This window comes from Myripristis murdjan, chromosome 5 (genome assembly GCF_902150065.1).
Source record: "Myripristis murdjan chromosome 5, fMyrMur1.1, whole genome shotgun sequence".
Classification (NCBI taxonomy): Eukaryota; Metazoa; Chordata; class Actinopteri; order Holocentriformes; family Holocentridae; genus Myripristis; species Myripristis murdjan.
The window spans coordinates 36,520,093-36,541,094 of record NC_043984.1 but is presented as its reverse complement, the minus strand read 5'-3'; the positions used below and the strand labels follow the sequence as shown (position 1 = coordinate 36,541,094).

General features: G+C 47.5%; 1 protein-coding gene across 1 annotated transcript; it reads left to right on the top strand.

The window, feature by feature from the left end:
* The first annotated feature begins 3,110 nt into the window (after positions 1 to 3,110).
* LOC115359348 (neoverrucotoxin subunit alpha-like) lies at positions 3,111 to 19,607 on the top strand. The gene is made up of 2 exons (XM_030051769.1): positions 3,111 to 3,141; positions 18,905 to 19,607. Exon 2 carries the CDS (start codon positions 18,979 to 18,981, stop codon positions 19,456 to 19,458), a length of 480 nt encoding a protein of 159 aa, XP_029907629.1. The 5' UTR covers positions 3,111 to 3,141; positions 18,905 to 18,978; the 3' UTR covers positions 19,459 to 19,607.
* Positions 19,608 to 21,002: the final 1,395 nt, after the last annotated feature.

Sequence of the window (21,002 nt, the reverse complement as noted above, 5' to 3'; positions counted from 1 at the left end):
AGGTGAAATAACTGAAAACATGTTTTATATTCTAGTTTCTTCAAAATAGCCACCCTTTGCTCTGATTACTGCTTTGCACACTCTTGGCATTCTCTCCATGAGCTTCAAGAGGTAGTCACCTGAAATGGTTTTCCAACAGTCTTGAAGGAGTTCCCAGAGGTGTTTAGCACTTGTTGGCCCCTTTGCCTTCACTCTGCGGTCCAGCTCACCCCAAACCATCTGGATTGGGTTCAGGTCCGGTGACTGTGGAGGCCAGGTCATCTGCCGCAGCACTCCATCACTCTCCTTCTTGGTCAAATAGCCCTTACACAGCCTGGAGGTGTGTTTGGGGTCATTGTCCTGTTGAAAAATAAATGATTGTCCAACTAAACGCAAACCGGATGGGATGGCATGCCGCTGCAGGATGCTGTGGTAGCCATGCTGGTTCAGTGTGCCTTCAATTTTGAATAAATCCCCAACAGTGTCACCAGCAAAACACCCCCACACCATCACACCTCCTCCTCCATGCTTCACAGTGGGAACCAGGCATGTGGAATCCATCCATTCACCTTTTCTGCGTCTCACAAAGACACGGCGGTTGGAACCAAAGATCTCAAATTTGGACTCATCAGACCAAAGCACAGATTTCCACTGGTCTAATGTCCATTCCTTGTGTTTCTTGGCCCAAACAAATCTCTTCTGCTTGTTGCCTCTCCTTAGCAGTGGTTTCCTAGCAGCTATTTGACCATGAAGGCCTGATTGGCGCAGTCTCCTCTTAACAGTTGTTCTAGAGATGGGTCTGCTGCTAGAACTCTGTGTGGCATTTATCTGGGCTCTGATCTGAGCTGCTGTTAACTTGCGATTTCTGAGGCTGGTGACTCGGATGAACTTGTCCTCAGAAGCAGAGGTGACTCTTGGTCTTCCTTTCCTGGGTCGGTCCTCATGTGCGCCAGTTTCGTTGTATCGCTTGATGGTTTTTGCGACTCCACTTGGGGACACATTTAAAGTTTTTGCAATTTTCCGGACTGACTGACCTTCATTTCTTAAAGTAATGATGGCCACTTGTTTTTCTTTAGTTAGCTGATTGGTTCTTGCCATAATATGAATTTTAACAGTTGTCCAATAGGGCTGTCGGCTGTGTAGTAACCTGACTTCTGCACAACACAACTGATGGTCCCAACCCCATTGATAAAGCAAGAAATTCCACTAATTAACCCTGATAAGGCACACCTGTGAAGTGAAAACCATTTCAGGTGACTACCTCTTGAAGCTCATGGAGAGAATGCCAAGAGTGTGCAAAGCAGTAATCAGAGCAAAGGGTGGCTATTTTGAAGAAACTAGAATATAAAACATGTTTTCATTTTTTTCACCTTTTTTTGTTAAGTACATAACTCCACGTGTGTTCATTCATAGTTTTAATTCCTTCAGTGAGAATCTACAATGTAAATAGTCATGAAAATAAAGAAAACGCATTGAATGAGAAGGTGTGTCCAAACTTTTGGCCTGTACTGTATATGTTGTGCTTTTTTAAAGTCGGGGCTGCTGGTTATTTTAGTTTTTGTGAGGATGGTTGGTCAGGTTCTGTATCATGGATGCGTAAGAGAGAGAGAGAGAGAGAGAGAGAGAGAGAGAGAGAGAGAGAGACCTTATTCTTAATTTAGATTTTTGTGTGTTTGAAACTCGGTTTCTGTCAGAGCCACATGACTTCTATCAAAAAGAGCTGGTGAGCCGTCGGTTCCAGATCTCTGCTGTGATGTGTGAAGAAAATCAAACACATCAGGGCTCATCAACTCCATTTGTCCAAAGGCCAGAATTTTTTTAGGCAGACACTGTGGGAACCAGATTTTTAAATAACAACATATTCATTTATTTAGGAATAATTAGCCTATTATTGTTTAGTATTTTCACTTTGTTACAAAATGAATACCTGTATCAGTGTGAGCAGGATGCTAGAAAGCATGGCAAATCCATAATAACAACTAGATACTGAAGTAGAAAAAGCTCTCAGAGCGCAAGGAGCCAGTTCACTGAGGAGTGACGCTTTCAGTTACTCTGATGGTTTTCTAAAGCACTTTGGAACTTACCTTCACAGGTGTAATATAAATATAAATTAGTACTCTCAGTATTATTATTAATATAATTGTTATAATAATTATTTCATTGGTTTGTCCTGCATTTTTGAATATTTTGAAAAATCTCTGACTAATAATTATCCAAAACACTGGAAATTATATCTACATATTTTATTCTTTATTCAGATTGAGTAACTGCAGCTTGACAGAGAGCAGCTGTGCTTCTCTGGCCTCGACTCTGAAGTCCAACCCCCATCTGACAGAGCTGGACCTGAGTGAGAACCAGCTGGAGGATTCAGGAGTGGAGCTGCTGTCTGCTGGACTGGAGAGTCCAAACTGCAGACTGGAGACTCTCAGGTCAGTAGAGGGGTGGAGTCAGTCCTCTGAGGTCAGTAGAGGGGTGGAGTCAGTCCTCTGAAGTCAGTAGAGGGGTGGAGTCAGTCCTCTCGGGTCAGTAGAGGGGTGGAGTCAGTCCTCTCGGGTCAGTAGAGGGGTGGAGTCAGTCCTCTGAGGTCAGCAGAGGGGTGGAGTCAGTCCTCCCAGGTCAGCAGAGGGGTGGAGTCAGTCCTCTCAGGTCAGCAGAGGGGTGGAGTCAGTCCTAGAGGGGTGGAGTCAGTCCAGGCGGAGCAGCTTGGTTGCTTGGTTCTTGTGCTGGACACAGTCAGTGCAGGCAGCATTTCCTGGGAAATCTCCAAAGTGCTCAGTGGCCTCAGGACTGGACAGAAAGACAGAGAGAGATCAGCCAATCAGAGCAGCCACAGGTGTGTTGGCAGTGCCGGCTTTACCTGTGTTGGCGCTCTAGACAAAATTACTCCCTTGCGCCCTTCCATGCCCCCCCCACGATGTCGCGCCGGTCAACAGTCCCGCTGCCGGTGCCCCTCTGGCCGCTAGCGGCGCCCCTCCAGCAGATGGTGCCCTAGGCAATTGCCTATATCGCCTATGCCGAAAGCCGGCCCTGTGTGTTGGGATCATGTGCTTGAGTTGACCCGCAGATGATGATGATGACGATGAAGAGGATGATGGTTTTGTGTTCATCCCTACAGGCTGGAACATGTAAAAGACTGGATTCCAGCTGGCAGCCTGAGAGGATGTGAGTACTGAGACAGTATGAGCCAGCACACACACACACACACACACACACACACACACACAGAAAGGGAATTTAGAAAATATATATTTAGTAAAATTATGTATATAATAAAATTACACACTAAGGAAATATAAATACAAACAAGGCTTTACAGAAAATGTGAGCGAGCTGGGGGTGTATGCAGAGCTGGCTCTAGGACTTTGGTGGCCCTAAACAAGATTTTGTTTGTGGCCCCAAAACACATCCAGCACAACCATCAAATCATGCACACACTGCTCATAACTGCATGAATACGAACACACACACACACACACACAAGAAATGGACAAATGAATTAACAACAATTTCTTACTTTATTTTAAATAATGTATAATAAAATATATTAAAATTTGAGAAGTTACAAAACCCAACCAAAAATATTCAAAATGCTAAATAAAGTGAACATATTGAAACAATAAAAGCAACATACCTGACTAAAAAAAACAAAACAAATAACTCGATAAATCTTGAGTGCAAAATATTCAGAATAAAGTTAAAAGTGCAAAAGTGTAAACTGTAGTCCAAAGCAAGAAGCTGAAGATGATGTTTGTTCTGCTGCAGCAGTAGATGTGCTAAAGAGCTTCAGTAATGCCCCTGAAAAGATTAGGATTTCAATGATTTTTGTATTCTTAAATATAAGGCACTTAAGGTACATTACATGTATCTGTCAGGCTTATATATTAATCACACCACAAACACAATTTTTCAAACCTTGTAAATTATCCAATTAAAATGTCAAAATATGATCTACAAAGGATTACATTTACAAAGCTAATCATTAGTCTGAAACAATTCGGGGCAATTTGGACATTTGATAGATTGTTTATTAATATAATAAACCATTCCATTCCATTCCATCTTCTGCCGCTTATCCGGAACCGGGTCGTGGGGGCAGCAGTCTAAGCAGGGACACCCAGACTTCCCTCTCCCCAGACACTTCCGCCAGCTCCTCGGAAGGAACCCCAAGGCGTTCCCAGGCCAGCCGAGAGAAATAGTCCCTCCAGCGTGTCCTGGGTCTTCCCCGGGGCCTCCTCCCGATGGGGCATGCCCGGAACACCTCCCCAGGGAGGCGTCCAGGGGGCATCCGAAACAGATGCCCGAGCCACCTCAACTGGTTCCTCTTGATGCGGAGGAGCAGCGGCTCTACTCCGAGCTCCTCCTGAGTGACCGAGCTCCTCACCCTATCTCTAAGGGAGCGCCCGACCACCCTGCGAAGGAAACTCATTTCGGCCTCTTGTATCCGCGATCTTGTCCATAGGTGAGGGCAGTGGCGTGGCGTGACTTTTCCACTAGGTGGGGCTATGGACCAAGGTTTCTCTGAGCCTCCGTGTATTCTGGCACCTCTCATGCACCGTAAAGGTAGCAGAAAGCCAGCTGCTTGTGCCTAACGGCTAGGCTAGTGGTTTGTAGGACTTACAAAAATAAATAAATAAATAAAAAATAGATATATTTGGCCTGCTGCTTTCACTTTACGATTATTATCACAGTGCCACAAACAAAGATCCGTGTACGTTTTGCCTGCCTTCAGGGGACAAATGCTATCTATTAAGGAAACGGCATTAATAACAATAATAATTAAAACTATTACTGTTGTTTTGAAAGTCAAACTAGCTAGAATAGTAAACATGGCAAGTAAAATAATCGGCAAAACACAACACTAGTAAATCTGACTTGTAGCTGTTTTTTTTTTTTTTTATTCTGTTGAATACATGTGCATTTGTTAGGTACAGTTTTCTTATTTCATCAATGTATTTAATTGCCATTTTATTTTCTATAATTTACATTTGCATTCAATTTTTCATAGAATCTATGGAAAAGGCATAGGGCCCTATCTTGCGCCAGACTCCCTAAACCCGCTATTTGCGGATTTAGGATTTAGGAAGAGGCGTTCCCCCGTAAAAGTTGCTATCTTGTGCACCTCCCGCTATCCGCAAAACACCTCCGCTACCCGCTATATTATGAATAGGCGTGTTTTGGGCGTTATGCCAGTTAAACCAATCAGTGTGCCAGGTGCCATTGCCTTTAAGGGCAGGATGCGCTATCCTAAATCCTAAATCCTAAACCCGCGATGGAGAGAGGGAGGTAGATTTCTCAGGGCTTCTACTGAGGCTAAAGCAAGTTGGCTTTATATATATATATACATATGATATATTATATTATAGGCGAGTTAATTCGGGAGGTGGAGCCACATGTGTCCAAGTGGACGTGTCACAAGGTTGTACTGATTGAGTAAAATCCTCGGGCCACACCACACACACACAAGAGGCAGAGGTGGAACTATGTGTAAACTAATTTATTGACAAGGTAGATTGGGCAAATAAAATATTAAAAATAAAAATATAGCACAGCTGCTGGCTTATGATAAAACAATAAAACATGCTGGCGTAAGTGTCCAATTAAAATAGTCTTTCCTCTAAACAGTCTATATGAGTAATATACTCAGTCCATTCCGGCGGCGTCCCGGTATCAGTCCGACCGTGTGCGTGGTGAGGCTCCGTCGGGGCGCGCATTGAAGCCGCCTGGGCGCACTCTCCTAACAGCCCAAACTTTAGGGATAGCGGATAGCGGGTGGTCCTGACCACCCGCTATCCGCTATCCCTTAAGTGTGTGCGCAAGATAGCAACCTTAGGGATAGCGCATGAAACACGCCCACGAACACACCTCCAGGCGCAAATGACGGAGTCGGCATAAGGATAGCGGGTAGCGGGTGGCGCAAGATACCGTTTAGGGATAGCGGAAGCTCCTAAATCCGCAATTTGCGGGTAGCGGGTAGTGGCAGCGGATAGCGGGTGGCACAAGATAGGGCCCATAGTCTCTAAATCTAAATCAACAGGGCCCACGCAATTTGTTCAATAGTGCATAAATCTTGGCAACAATAAGTTAACCTAAATTGCAACACAATGTCACTGACTAGAACATATGCAACAATACATCATTCAGTAGTCACTGCATATGAAAAAAATAGCAAAAAAAATAAAATAAAAAAAATAAATAAATAAAAACATTCTGACATGCAACACCACGTCATGAAAATGTAAGCAATAAAAGCAAATTGCAGTGCAGTGTTATCGCATACAAAACAATTATAACATTCATCTGGTAGATTTTATGACAGGTTCATTTTCTTTGATAAATTTGATCTATCAGCATTTTCTTTACATCAAGGACATAGCTCGCTTATAGCTATCAGCATTTTGTTTACATCAAGGATATAGCTCACTTATGGCTATCGGCATTTTGTTTACATCAAGGATATAGCTCACTTATGGCTATCAGCATTTTGTTTACATCAAAGATATAGCTCACTTATGGCTGTCAGCATTTTGTTTACATCAAGGATATAGCTCACTTATGGCTACCAGTATGTTCTTTACATCAAGGATATAGCTCACTTATAGCTGAACTTGGCCCATCGTTGTTTCAACGATGAGAATCTGTCTATGACCTTGGCATTAAAATTTTGAACGTTTTTTACCAGTCCCTTTTCAACCGACAGCATGGCAAGTGCATTAAGACGTTTGTTGGACATAGAGTTTCGGAGAAAGGTTTTTATCCGTTTCAGAGTAGAGAAACATCTCTCCGCCTCTGATGTTGTCATGGGGGTTGTGATCTGGATGTGAAGGAGCTTGACTGTTTCTGAGAGGGTTAGCTGGAGGTTGTTCTCCACTATGAGGTTGAGTAGGGCCACAGCGCCACTGCAGGCACTGAACTCCTCCCTCTCATAGATAAGAGAGAGCTCAGTGCGCAGTTTCACCTTGTTTATCATGGGGTAAGCATCAGCTGTGCAGTTGAGAGCTGCGTGTGGGAAGTGCTTTCTGTGTGTGTTGAAAAACTCACCCTGCAACAATGTGGCACTTTGAAGATGTCCTGTGAACTCAAATCGCTGCTTCACATTGACCATAACTATGTCGCACACCTCAGTGGCTATATGGCCGTAGGTTTCCAGGTCAGGGCGCCTGCGCTGCGAGGCCACCTGCAGGGATGCTGCGCGCTCCTGGCACAGGGCTGGAACAGATTCCTCACGCACCCTCTGTATGTTGTCAGTGAAGGTTTTTAGCGCACCTTGGATGTACACAGAGTCAATGTCTCTTTTCTGAAGCTGGCTGAACAACACATCGACATGAGGCATAACAGAGTGGAACAAAGCCAAGAAGAAGTTAAACTCCCAGTCTTCTAAGAGTCGCAGTAATCCATCCGCCTCCCGCTCCGTAGTAGAATCAAACTCACCGCTTCCCAGGATTCTTTGAAAGCACTTGATCAAATCTTCTTTGTGTTCTTGAACAACGTTGACAGTTCGTGAATGGAAGTTCCAGCGAGTTGGAGCTGCTCGTGGAAGTCTGCAGTGTACCACATCATCCAGCACAGCTGTCCTCTTTGGGGAGCGTGAGAAAAAGGCAGAGAACCCACTCAAGTTGGAGAAGAAAATGCACACTCTTTGGATCTGGCTAGCTGCTTGCTGCATGATTAGATTTAACTGGTGCGCGTAACAATGTACGTAGTGGGCAAACTGATACACATCTTTTATCCTCTTTTGGACACCACTGGATTCTCCCCTCATCACGCTTGCGCCGTCATACGTCTGTGCTATTAGTTTATCTCTGTGCTCCTCGGCTGGCAGTATTTCTTCTAACTGGTCAAGAATGGATGCAGCGACAGTCTCTGCATTAGCAGTGTGTATTTGAGTAGTGGCAGCGGATAGCGGGTGGCACAAGATAGGGCCCATAGTCTCTAAATCTAAATCAACAGGGCCCACGCAATTTGTTCAATAGTGCATAAATCTTGGCAACAATAAGTTAACCTAAATTGCAACACAATGTCACTGACTAGAACATATGCAACAATACATCATTCAGTAGTCACTGCATATGAAAAAAATAGCAAAAAAAATAAAATAAAAAAAATAAATAAATAAAAACATTCTGACATGCAACACCACGTCATGAAAATGTAAGCAATAAAAGCAAATTGCAGTGCAGTGTTATCGCATACAAAACAATTATAACATTCATCTGGTAGATTTTATGACAGGTTCATTTTCTTTGATAAATTTGATCTATCAGCATTTTCTTTACATCAAGGACATAGCTCGCTTATAGCTATCAGCATTTTGTTTACATCAAGGATATAGCTCACTTATGGCTATCGGCATTTTGTTTACATCAAGGATATAGCTCACTTATGGCTATCAGCATTTTGTTTACATCAAAGATATAGCTCACTTATGGCTGTCAGCATTTTGTTTACATCAAGGATATAGCTCACTTATGGCTACCAGTATGTTCTTTACATCAAGGATATAGCTCACTTATAGCTGAACTTGGCCCATCGTTGTTTCAACGATGAGAATCTGTCTATGACCTTGGCATTAAAATTTTGAACGTTTTTTACCAGTCCCTTTTCAACCGACAGCATGGCAAGTGCATTAAGACGTTTGTTGGACATAGAGTTTCGGAGAAAGGTTTTTATCCGTTTCAGAGTAGAGAAACATCTCTCCGCCTCTGATGTTGTCATGGGGGTTGTGATCTGGATGTGAAGGAGCTTGACTGTTTCTGAGAGGGTTAGCTGGAGGTTGTTCTCCACTATGAGGTTGAGTAGGGCCACAGCGCCACTGCAGGCACTGAACTCCTCCCTCTCATAGATAAGAGAGAGCTCAGTGCGCAGTTTCACCTTGTTTATCATGGGGTAAGCATCAGCTGTGCAGTTGAGAGCTGCGTGTGGGAAGTGCTTTCTGTGTGTGTTGAAAAACTCACCCTGCAACAATGTGGCACTTTGAAGATGTCCTGTGAACTCAAATCGCTGCTTCACATTGACCATAACTATGTCGCACACCTCAGTGGCTATATGGCCGTAGGTTTCCAGGTCAGGGCGCCTGCGCTGCGAGGCCACCTGCAGGGATGCTGCGCGCTCCTGGCACAGGGCTGGAACAGATTCCTCACGCACCCTCTGTATGTTGTCAGTGAAGGTTTTTAGCGCACCTTGGATGTACACAGAGTCAATGTCTCTTTTCTGAAGCTGGCTGAACAACACATCGACATGAGGCATAACAGAGTGGAACAAAGCCAAGAAGAAGTTAAACTCCCAGTCTTCTAAGAGTCGCAGTAATCCATCCGCCTCCCGCTCCGTAGTAGAATCAAACTCACCGCTTCCCAGGATTCTTTGAAAGCACTTGATCAAATCTTCTTTGTGTTCTTGAACAACGTTGACAGTTCGTGAATGGAAGTTCCAGCGAGTTGGAGCTGCTCGTGGAAGTCTGCAGTGTACCACATCATCCAGCACAGCTGTCCTCTTTGGGGAGCGTGAGAAAAAGGCAGAGAACCCACTCAAGTTGGAGAAGAAAATGCACACTCTTTGGATCTGGCTAGCTGCTTGCTGCATGATTAGATTTAACTGGTGCGCGTAACAATGTACGTAGTGGGCAAACTGATACACATCTTTTATCCTCTTTTGGACACCACTGGATTCTCCCCTCATCACGCTTGCGCCGTCATACGTCTGTGCTATTAGTTTATCTCTGTGCTCCTCGGCTGGCAGTATTTCTTCTAACTGGTCAAGAATGGATGCAGCGACAGTCTCTGCATTAGCAGTGTGTATTTGAGTAAAGCTGTAAAAGCGCTCCTGAACCCGATGGGCTTTGTCGATGTAACGCAGGACAAACACTAACTGGGTTTGTCCTGCGTTACATCTGGCAGGACAAACACTAACTGGGTTAGTGTTTCGCCTTTCGGCTCAGCTCCTTCTTCACCACGACGGACTGGTACACCAACCGCATCACTGCGGAGGCTGCACCGATCCGCCTGTCAATCTCACGCTCCATCCTTCCCTCACTCGTGAATAAGACCCCGAGATACTTGAACTCCTCCACCAACCCGGAGAGGGCATGCCACCTTTTTCCGGTCGAGAACCATGGCCTCGGACTTGGAGGTGCTGATTCTCATCCCCGCCGCTTCACACTCGGCTGCAAACCGCCCCAGTGCCTGCTGAAGGCCCTGCATCGATGGGGCCAACAGGACAACATCATCTGCAAAAAGCAGCGATGAAATCCTGTGGCTCCCAAACAAGACTCCCTCCGGCCCCCGGCTGTGCCTAGAAATTCTGTCCATAAAGATTATGAACAGAACCGGTGATAAAGGGCAACCCTGCCGGAGTCCAACATGCACCGGGAACAGGTCTGACTTATTGCTGGCAATGCGAACCAAGCTCCTGCTCCGGTCATACAGGGACCGAACAGCCCTTAGCAAAGGGCCTCGAACCCCATACTCCCGGAGCACCCCCCACAGGGCACCACGAGGGACACGGTCGAATGCCTTCTCCAGATCCACAAAACACATGTGGACTGGTTGGGCAAACTCCCACGAACCCTCAAGCACCCTCCGGAGGGTATAGAGCTGGTCCAGTGTTCCGCGGCCGGGACGAAAACCGCATTGTTCCTCCTGAATCCGAGGTTTGACTATCGGCCGAATCCTCCTCTCCAGCACCCTGGAGTAGACCTTCCCGGGTAGGCTGAGAAGTGTGATCCCCCTGTAGTTGGAACACACCCTCCGGTCCCCCTTCTTATGAAGAGGGACCACCACCCCGGTCTGCCACTCCAGAGGTACTGTCCCCAACCGCCACGCAATGTTGCAGAGGCGTGTCAGCCAAGACAGCCCCTCAACATCCACAGACTTGAGATACTGAGGGCGGATCTCATCCACCCCCGCCGCTCTGCCACCAAGGAGCTTACAAACCACCTCAGTGACCTCAGCTTGGGTGATGGACGAGTCCACCTCTGGGTCCTCGGCCTCTGCCTCCTCAACGGAAGACGTGACGATGGGATTGAGGAGACCCTCAAAGTATTCCTTCCACCGCCCGACAATATCCCCGGTCGATGTCAGCAGGCCCCCACCTGCACTGGTGCAGCCACGACAAGCACCAGAGACCCTGCGGCCACAACTCCGAACAGCCGCATCGACAATGGAGGACGAGAACATGGTCCATTTGGACTCAATGTCCGCAGCCTCCCTTGGGAGCTGGGAGAAGCTCTCCCGGAGGTGGGAGTTGAAGACCTCCCTAACAGAGGGTTCAGCCAGGCGTTCCCAACAGACCCTCACAGTACGTTTGGGCCTGCCAGGTCTGTCCAGCTTCCCCCTCCGCCAGCGGATCCAACTAACCACCAGGTGGTGATCAGTTGACAGCTCAGCCCCTCTCTTCACCCGAGTGTCCAAGACATACGGCTGGAGATCAGATGAAACGACAACAAAGTCGATCATCAACCTCCGGCCTAGGGTGTCCTGGTGCCACGTGCACTTGTGGACACCCCTATGCTTGAACATGGTGTTCGTTATGGACAGACTGTGACTAGCACAGAAGTCCAATAACAGAACACCACTCGGGTTCAGATCGGGGAGGCCGTTCCTTCCAATCACCCCATTCCAGGTATCACTGTCGTCGCCCATGTGAGCGTTGAAGTCCCCCAGTAGAGCAATGGAGTCCCCAGTCGGAGCACTATCCAGTACCCCTCCCAGGGACTCCAAGAAGGCCGGGTACTCTGCACTGCTATTCGGCCCGTAGGCACAGACAACAGTGAGAGCCCTCTCTCCACCCCAAAGGCGCAGAGAGGCGACCCTCTCGTTCACCGGGGTGAACTCCAACACATGGTGGCTAAGCTGGGGGGCTATAAGCAAGCCCACACCTGCCCGCCGCCTCTCACCGAGGGCGACTCCAGCGTAGTGGAGGGTCCAGCCCCTCTCGAGGAGCTAGGTTCCAGAGCCCAAGCTGTGCGTGGAGGTGAGCCTGACTATTTCTAGCCGGTACCTCTCAACCTCCTGCACAAGCTCAGGCTCCTTCCCCCCCAGCGAGGTGACATTCCATGTCCCCATCGCCAGCCGTTGCATCCAGGGATCGGGTCGCCGAGGCCCTCGCCTTTGACTGCCGCCCAATCCACATAGCACAGGCCCCTTACGGCTACACTTGTGGGTGGTGAGCCTGCAGAGGGTTGGGCCCACGTCACCAGTTCGGGCTGGGCCCACGGGGCCCGGCCACCAGGCACTCGCTCACGAGCCCCAACCCCAGGCCTGGCTCCAGGGTGGGGCCCCGGCTCCGCCGTACCGGGCGACATCACGGTCCTTGGTGGTGTTCTCTTCATAAGGGGTTTTTGAACTGCGCTTAGTCTGGCTCATCACCTAGGACCTGTTTGCCATGGGAGACCCTAACAGGGGCAAAATGCCCCCGGCAACATAGCTCCCAGGATCACGTGGGTGCACAAACCCCTCCACCACGATAAGGTGGCAGTTCAAGGAGGGGATAAACCAAATCACCAATATTTCATGTTGCAAGAAAACACTGGGCACTAGTTAACAAACCCACTGTAGCCTTTATGAATCATAACTGATGATGCATCCTACTCATGTTAGCTAGCGTTAGGTAGCAAGCAAAGAGGAAGAAATCAACAAGCTTGTTTAAATGATTTCAGCTATTTCTGCTAAAATCATAAACACACAACATTCATTACTTCCTAGTGTAGCCGGTTTGGCCCGAAACTGGCTCCACTACACCTCCTGCGTTGTGTCTGTGTGCGGTGATCGAGTCAAGTACGACGACGAGTCTGCTCATCTGGTGGATTTATTTTCTGTGTAAACAGATATATTTCAATATAACATCCTTCTGCGGTCATCCAGAAACACACCTCCTCTCCACGGCTAGCGCCAAGTGAATAAAATATTACATAAGTTCAATTTTACGTCTCAAACTCAAATCAACAAAACAAAATATATCATAAAACAGACATCCTGTTCAATAATATACACAGAAACATTTTTCTTCCATCCACCAGCAGCAATTTTTTTTTTTTTTTTGTATTTTATAAACTAAACAAATATGATAAAAACAAAAAGGGAGCTCACATACCTGTGTAAACAGATATATTTCAATATAACATCCTTCTGCGGTCATCCAGAAACACACCTCCTCTCCACAGCTAGCGCCAAGTGAATAAAATTGCCGCGAAGCGACAGGAAGTGACATCGCCGCAATGTCAAAGGTCATACACTTAAGAAAGTAAATTTAACAAAATAATGCTCCCTAAAATAATACAAAAACAGTTTTCATGAAAACAGTAACAGCAAAAACAGATTTTCGGTGAAATATGACAACTTAATTTAAACATCTGTTACACTAGACAGCTTTCCAGGTTCAGTTATTGTGGCTTAAGGGGTGCTCACACTGAAAGCGACAGAGGTGACTTGAACGACGAGCTGCCATTCATTTTCTATGTACGCTGGCGACGAGGGCCGATTCGGGCAACAGCGGTGACAAGCGACGGGCGACGAGCGAATTGGGCGACGAGCGACGTGAGCGACAAGCGAATTGAGCGACGCAATGCGAGCGAAAAAAGTTGAGAAAATCTCAATTTTATGCAAATGAGGAGCGACGCGACCGAGGCGACGGCCAATAGCGAGCCGATCTGGATTCCCGCGGCGGCAAAAGTTGACCGGAGTATGAGAGAGAAGGAGGACCGATCATGGAGGAGAAGCTGATAACTGTGGTCTCCGGTTTTCCAGAGCAGCCACAGCAATGCACAGAAGCCTTCCCAAAGTGCGATCCATGGTGAGGGAGGGAAACAAAGTCATGTATACAGCACCTATATATAGTCTACACAGCTTTCCCTCCAAATAAACTCCCGCTGACACATCTGCCCCGCCCCCTCCGTCGCTTCTATCGCTTCCATCGCTTCCATCGCACCTTCAGAAAAGAGTCTGTGTGAGCGCACCTTTAGTTTCACTCATTCAGAATCAAAATACAAATTTTAATGTTGAAAAAAAAAAAAAAAAACACATTAGTAGGCTAAGTAAGTTCGCTTAGCTAATAACCCAAGCTAGCCATACAGTCAAGGTGGGTATGTAGTGTGGCCATACGTCCAGATTTAGGCCGGACAGTCCAGAATTTAAATGCCTTGTCCGGCGTCCGGCGCAGCAAGACAGGCCCGGACTGTACATCGGGAGAACCGGGAGATTTTTCTTTTTCGTCATAGACTTTTAAATTACAATCCAAAAAGTGCATTCATTGGACATGGGACATTCATTATTTTTCAATCTATGTTATCACATGCATACTACTGCTCATTCATTGGTAGCTGAATTGTTAGGTCTGTTTGATAAGCAATTTACATTTTTAAAATAATAATAATAATTTAACATATTGTTAAATTAAAAAAAAAGCCAACACGATGCAGGTCAAAGACTAAAGAAAGACAATTGACTAAAATTAGACTAAAATACTTTGGATTTTCTTCGACTAAAACTAGACTAAAATGCCAAGACTTTTCGTCAACTAAAATGTGAATAAACAAAAAAGAATACAAGTTGACTAAATATGACTAAAACTAGTCCCCCTGGAAATAAGGACGAGCTGAAGGCTGTGCAGAAGGAGCTGAGAAGGAAGATCAGAGAGGGGAAGAACACCTACAGGAGGAAGATGGAGGATCAGCTGCAGCAGAAAGATGTCTGTGGAGTCTGGAAAGGCCTGAAAACCATCTCTGGCCACAAGAAACCTGACTCCCAAGCTGCGGGGGACCAAAAGTGGGCTGATGACCTGAACATATTCTTCAATAGATTTGATCAGTCATCTGCCCCTCCCCCAGCCCAGTCCTCCATGCTGCAGCCCCCCCTCTCTGCACCCAGTGTTAACTGCCCAAATTCCTCCCCCTTCCCCTCTACAACACTCAGCTCACAGCCACCCCCCACTGCTCACCTCATCAACCCAAACCCCCCCCCACCTCATCAACCCAAACCCCCCACCCACACCCCCCCTTCTCACCTCATCAACCCAAACCCCCCACCCACACCCCCCACTGCTCACCTCATCAACCCAACCCCCCCCCCTCACCTCATCACCCCAAACCCCCCACCCACACCCCCTCCTTCTCACCTCATCAACCCAACTCCTCCACTCACACCCTCCAGCACACAGCCCCCCTGCTCCAACCTGTCTCTCACAACGACCCAGGTGAGAAACCAGCTCCGGAGGATCAAAGCAAGGAAAGCTGCAGGTCCAGACGGCATCAGCTCCAGACTCCTCAAGTCCTGCGCAGATCAGCTGTGCGGGATTGTTGAGCACATGTTCAACCTGAGCCTGAAGCTGAGGAGAGTGCCACAGCTGTGGAAAACATCCTGCGTGGTACCTCTGCCCAAGACTCCGCACCCCAAGGATCTCAACAGCTACAGGCCGGTGGCGCTAACATCCCACCTGATGAAGACCCTGGAGCGGCTGGTCCTTGTTCATCTCCGCCCCCTGGTGGGACCATCACTGGATCCACTTCAGTTTGCCTACCAGCCGGGCATTGGGGTGGATGACGCTGTGATCTTCCTTCAACACCGAGCTCTATCTCACCTGGAGAAACCTGGGAGCACTGTGAGAATCATGTTTTTTGACTTCTCCAGTGCTTTTAATACCATACAGCCTGTACTTCTGAGAGACAAGCTGAAGCACACCGGGGTGGACCACCACCTCACACACTGGATTTTGGACTATCTCACCAACCGTCCACAGTATGTGAGGACCCGGGACTGTGTGTCGGACACAGTTGTCTGCAGCACGGGGGCTCTGCAGGGAACGGTCCTGGCTCCGTTCCTCTTCACCCTCTATACTGCAGACTTCTCATAAAATACACCCACCTGTCACCTGCAGAAGTTCTCTGATGACTCTGCAATCGTCGGCCTCATCACAGATGGGGACGACGGAGAGTACAGAGAACTGACGCAGGACTTTGTGGACTGGTGCCAGCGGAACTGCCTCCAGATCAACATGGGGAAAACCAAAGAACTGGTGGTGGATTTCCGCAGACGAGCACTCTGCCCCCCGACACCGGTGAATATCAAGGGAATGGATATTGAGATGGTGACATCTTATAAGTACCTGGGCGTTCACTTGAACAATAAACTGGACTGGACCCACAGCACGGTTTGGGCCCGTATCGTGCTAAAGCCAAAATCCCCACCTCCCCAGTCCCCGGCTGGCCTGCACTCACATTACCTAAAGCCCAAACGCGCCCAAGCACGATTGCCCCTGGTATGCACGTCATCACGTTGAAATACGACACAGGCATGGCCCGATGTCATTATAAATCAATAGTTCAAATGCATTCATCATGTCTTCCATTTAACTAAAAAACGTTTTTGTTCATTTTAATCAGACATGGGATGTTTATTTACCTTGACAGTTTTGGAGGTAACTTCCTCCTTCTTCAGAAAGGTCCAACTGACAGCCAGAGCGGCACCTGTCAGATCCGGCAGACTTGACCTGACCGGGTGGCCGTGCACTGCGCAGTGCTGTGGCCAGTGTCGGCCGGTGCTGGCGTGGTGCCAGCCGGCGCCAGGTCTGCCGGATCGCCGCGCACACAGACTACTGTACTTTCATTATAAACCGACTTACGCGGTTGCAGCAGCACAATGGACAGCGACACAGTCAACATGGTTGACTATTGATTGCGCAACGTGGCCATTCACCGGTAATCGTGCTGCGCGCATTTAACAATTTTGCAGAGGCAGGAGGAAAGTTGCATGATTTTACGTCTGCGCACTGCGTGCGTGACCGTGCATGTGCTCGTGTGTGCTCCTGTACCGCGCTGAAGCACACCCCTTCCAACCGTGCCAGAGCGGGGGAAGTGTACTGTATTCAAGCACGATACGGAGCGATCACACAGGTCAAAGAATCCGGATTTTAGGGGCAAACGTGCTTGGGCGCGGATCAAACTTGCCAATGTGAGTGGGCTCTAAGAAAGGCCAGAGCAGACTCTATCTGCTCAGGAGACTGAGGTCTTTTGGAGTGCAGGGGGCACTCCTGAAGACCTTTTATGACACCGTGGTGGCATCAGCCATCTTTTATGGAGTGGTCTGCGGGGGGAGCAGCATCTCGACGGCTGACAGAAAGAGACTTGATAAACTGATCAGGAAGGCCAGCTCTGTCCTGGGATGCCCCCTCGACTCAGTGGAGGTGGTAGGTGAGCGGAGGATGATGGCTAAGCTGTCATCCATGATTGTGAACGACTCCCATCCCCTGCAGGACACTTTAACTAAACTGGAGAGCTCCTTCAGCGACAGACTGCTTCACCCAAAGTGTGTGAAGGAACGCTATCGCAGGTCCTTCCTTCCTGCAGCCGTCAGACTCTATAACAAGCAGTGCTCCCAGTAGACCACACACTCTCCAGGACTGCACTGACTGCACTAGAATGCACATTCTCAGCACCTTAACTACCCCCCCACCCACCCACACACACACACACACTGCACTACTGGTAGATACCACGTAAAGACTGGAGGGGAAGGGGTGATTCCATAAGGCTGGATCAAGTCTGACAGTTCTTGAATCCCAGGCGTCAGGTTCTGCCACTTGGTCTCATGGTTTCACACTAAGCCTGAACCTCCATCGGAGCGTGTTGTCCCTCAGGTTTTAGGTTATTTTCTTCTGTTGTTTAAATTGTTCATATTTCTATTTTTTTTCTATATTCCTTGTTTATAATGTTTATATTGCTCTTTTGCTATTTATTATCTGTTTATACTGTTTATACTGTAAATTATGCTTCAGATCTTGCTATCCACTTTGCTGCTGTAATACGTGAAATTTCCCCACCGTGGGACTAATAAAGGAATATCTTATCTTATCTTATCTAAAACTAAATTGAAAAATAGCCGACAAAATTAACACTGGTGCACCCAACTCGACCCGCACTTTTTTCCTTTTCCAATCTTCTCTTTTTTGGCCCGTGAGCGCCTCTCCTACATTTCCGTTTAGGAGCCATGTTGCAGCTGGAATCAAGGTGTTATACAGGTGCTGTGGCCACTTTAAGGGACAGTTACAGTGGCTATGTGCTGCGCAGTCGGTAGTCTGTGTGTGTGTGTGTGTGTGTGTGTTGGTAAAGCTGGCGACCGGGGCCAAGCGTGTTGTAAAGGCAGCTGCAAATGAGAAGAAATAAGGTGTGTGCCCTTAGAGCTTTTGTCAGAAAAATAAATGCGGGAACTCCTCAAGACTCAAGCCCGGTTTGTGTGTGTTACTTGGCCACTCGACCAGAAAGAAAAGGGGCTCAGCCCCGAAGTTTGCTACCAACTTGGGCCCTGCAGCAGAAAATAAGTCTCCCTGTGCGTTCCGACTACAGTCTGAGCGAGGAAGCAGGGAAGGTTAACAAAGGGTTAATTAGCAGCATTTAACCGACACAACACAGACTTTATTTGTGAAAGTCCGACACTGCAGTGTTTGTAAGAGTATAGTTATACAGTCTATGGTAAGAGCAGAAACACAGAGTCACAGTGAGTGTGTGGCCCCTCTGGTGGTTGTGGCCCTAAGCAACCACACAGACCGTTTATGCCATGGGCCGGCTCTGGGTGTGTGATGAGGGTAGGGGGCAGGCAAAGACAGAGAGGGGTAGAGAAAAAGAGTGGGAGATATAAGAGAAAAAAAACTGAAGGAGAAAAAGCAGAAAAGGGTCTCATTTGTTTAATTTTTGATATGTATTTGTTTTTCTCTGGTATTTTGGGTCGATATAAACAAAAAATAAGCATTAAAAACAGTAAACTAAAAAAGCAAATCCTCTTTAAAAATGAATTCAAACCAAACTCAAATTGAAAACACAAAGTTTAAAATGGCATTAGTTATTATTTTTAATGAAAAATGCAAAACTATAATAACCTTATAAGAGCCAAGAGAGTCTGAGTGAATGATGCTTTCTGAGGTGTGTTGTGTGTCTTCTCCCCATCAGATGCCTGTGATCTCACACTGGATCCAAACACAGCGTACAGAAAGCTCCGTCTGTCTAAGCACAACAAGAAGGTGATGAGGGAGATCGAGCAGAAGCATCCTGATCACCCAGACAGATTTGACCAGAAGCCTCAGGTTCTGTGTAGAGAAGGTCTGACTGGGCGATGTTACTGGGAGGTCCAGTGGAGTGGAGAGGTTTATATAGCAGTGACTTACAGAGGAATCACAAGAAGAGGTGATGAGTCTGTGCTTGGATACAATAAACAGTCCTGGAGTCTGAGGTGCTGTGATGATGATAACAGCTACTCTGCCAGACACAACCCTGAGTTCACCAGCATCTCTGTCCGTCCTGGTGGATCTCACAGAGTAGCAGTGTATCTGGACTGCTCTGCTGGGACTCTGTCCTTCTACAGAGTCTCTTCTGACAGACTGAGACTCCTGCACACCTTCAGCTCCACCTTCACTGAGCCGCTCCTCCCTGGGTTTACTTTGTGGTATTCTGAGCCTTCTAGTGAGGTTGAGCTGCCAGTTTGTCAGAAACAAACACTGACCTGAAAGGGTTTAGAACATGTTTGGCTGATTTGTGGTTTATAGTTGTTTTTTTTTTTTTTTTAATTGTTCACACATGATTGATTGGACAGGTTTATAAAAATAATGAGTCATTAAAATGTTTGTATATTCAAATCTTAGGGCTCTAGTTTCCCGGCGCAGCGCGGGGTGGCGCAGTGAGGCGAACCCCGCGCAGAGCTAGTTTCGACCGGTGAAACGGCAGAGGCGGACAGTTTCCAAGTTTCGCAGGCGGAGGTTCGCCGAGATGGGAGTGGCGGCGCAGCGGGGTGAGGTGCCGACAGATTCGGCTTGGCGCAGTGACAGTTTCGTGCTAAAAGGCTTCGCCGAGGTGCGCCAAAAGCTCGCCATCTGAAACCACGTCTACTTTCAGCGCAAGGCGGAGCGGAGCCGGCGCAGTGGAAGTTTGGCTGCCTGGCGCACATCACCAAAACCTCACAATCAGCACAAACGGTGCTGTGGTGTTTTGGTGACGTGTCCGCACTGCTCGCCGGTCTCCGCTCCGCGCCTGTCTCCTGAGCTCCGCTCCGCCTGCAGTAATAGACCTCCATGCCAGCTGTGTAAACTTTCATTACGCCTTCGCGCAGCGCATTTTAAAGGCGAGGACAGGGGCTCATTTGATTGGTTAAATGTGAATCGGCTGTGTCAAACCCACTCCATGCCTTCTCTCCTCCTCTCCGCCGGTAGGAGGGATGGCGGAGTACTTGCGCCACCGAGAACGGCGTGCCAAACTTGGAAAATCCGCCTGGCCACACCCAGTTGGCGAAGCGCATCTGCGTTACGGCCCCGCCTCGCCAGGTCTGCGAAACTAGAGCCCTTAATGTTGTGCAAAAGTTATTTAAACCTCCTCCTCTACTGATTGATTTTTTTTTTTTTTTTTTGCATTTCTAGTCAATAAACACAGATGTGAGAATGATAGCACATTGCTCACTGGAGAGCTGTTACTTGAGCCCCTCTCCTTTTGTGCCCCTCCCTTCACCTGTTGATCTCCAAGTCACATTAACATGTTTAACGGTCTGTACCTGATGTTTTACTTTCAGCAGAGTTGTATTTCATGTTGGACAGTGCACATTAATAAACACATAACTGTAAATGTGTCAGAGGCTTTTCTCACCTGCAGCCCCTGGCCAGGTGTTCCACAGGTTTCCTAAAACTGAAGACGACTTGAAGAGGGAAGAAATCTGATTTGAACACAGCAGCTGGATGGCTGCTTTGTGTGAATCGATGTTGAATGGCAGGACAGGTTTGCTCTTTCTGGAGCTTGAGCCCTATTTCCAGATTATCTGGCATCATCCTCAGACGTAGAGAACATCATGTCACCTCTCACCTCAGTATTGATCCTGATATTGATTTAGCTGCAGGCCACAGCAGCGCTCAATGTGCCGATGGTAAACGGCTTTGAAACACTAAGAAATGATTGCTCTTCTGAAACGGACAGCTCGATGTAGACTCTTCACCGGCCGCAGAATGCAGATGCTGGTAAACAACACAGCCTGCTGCTAGCTTAAGTAGCGGCAGAGTCCCATGTGGCA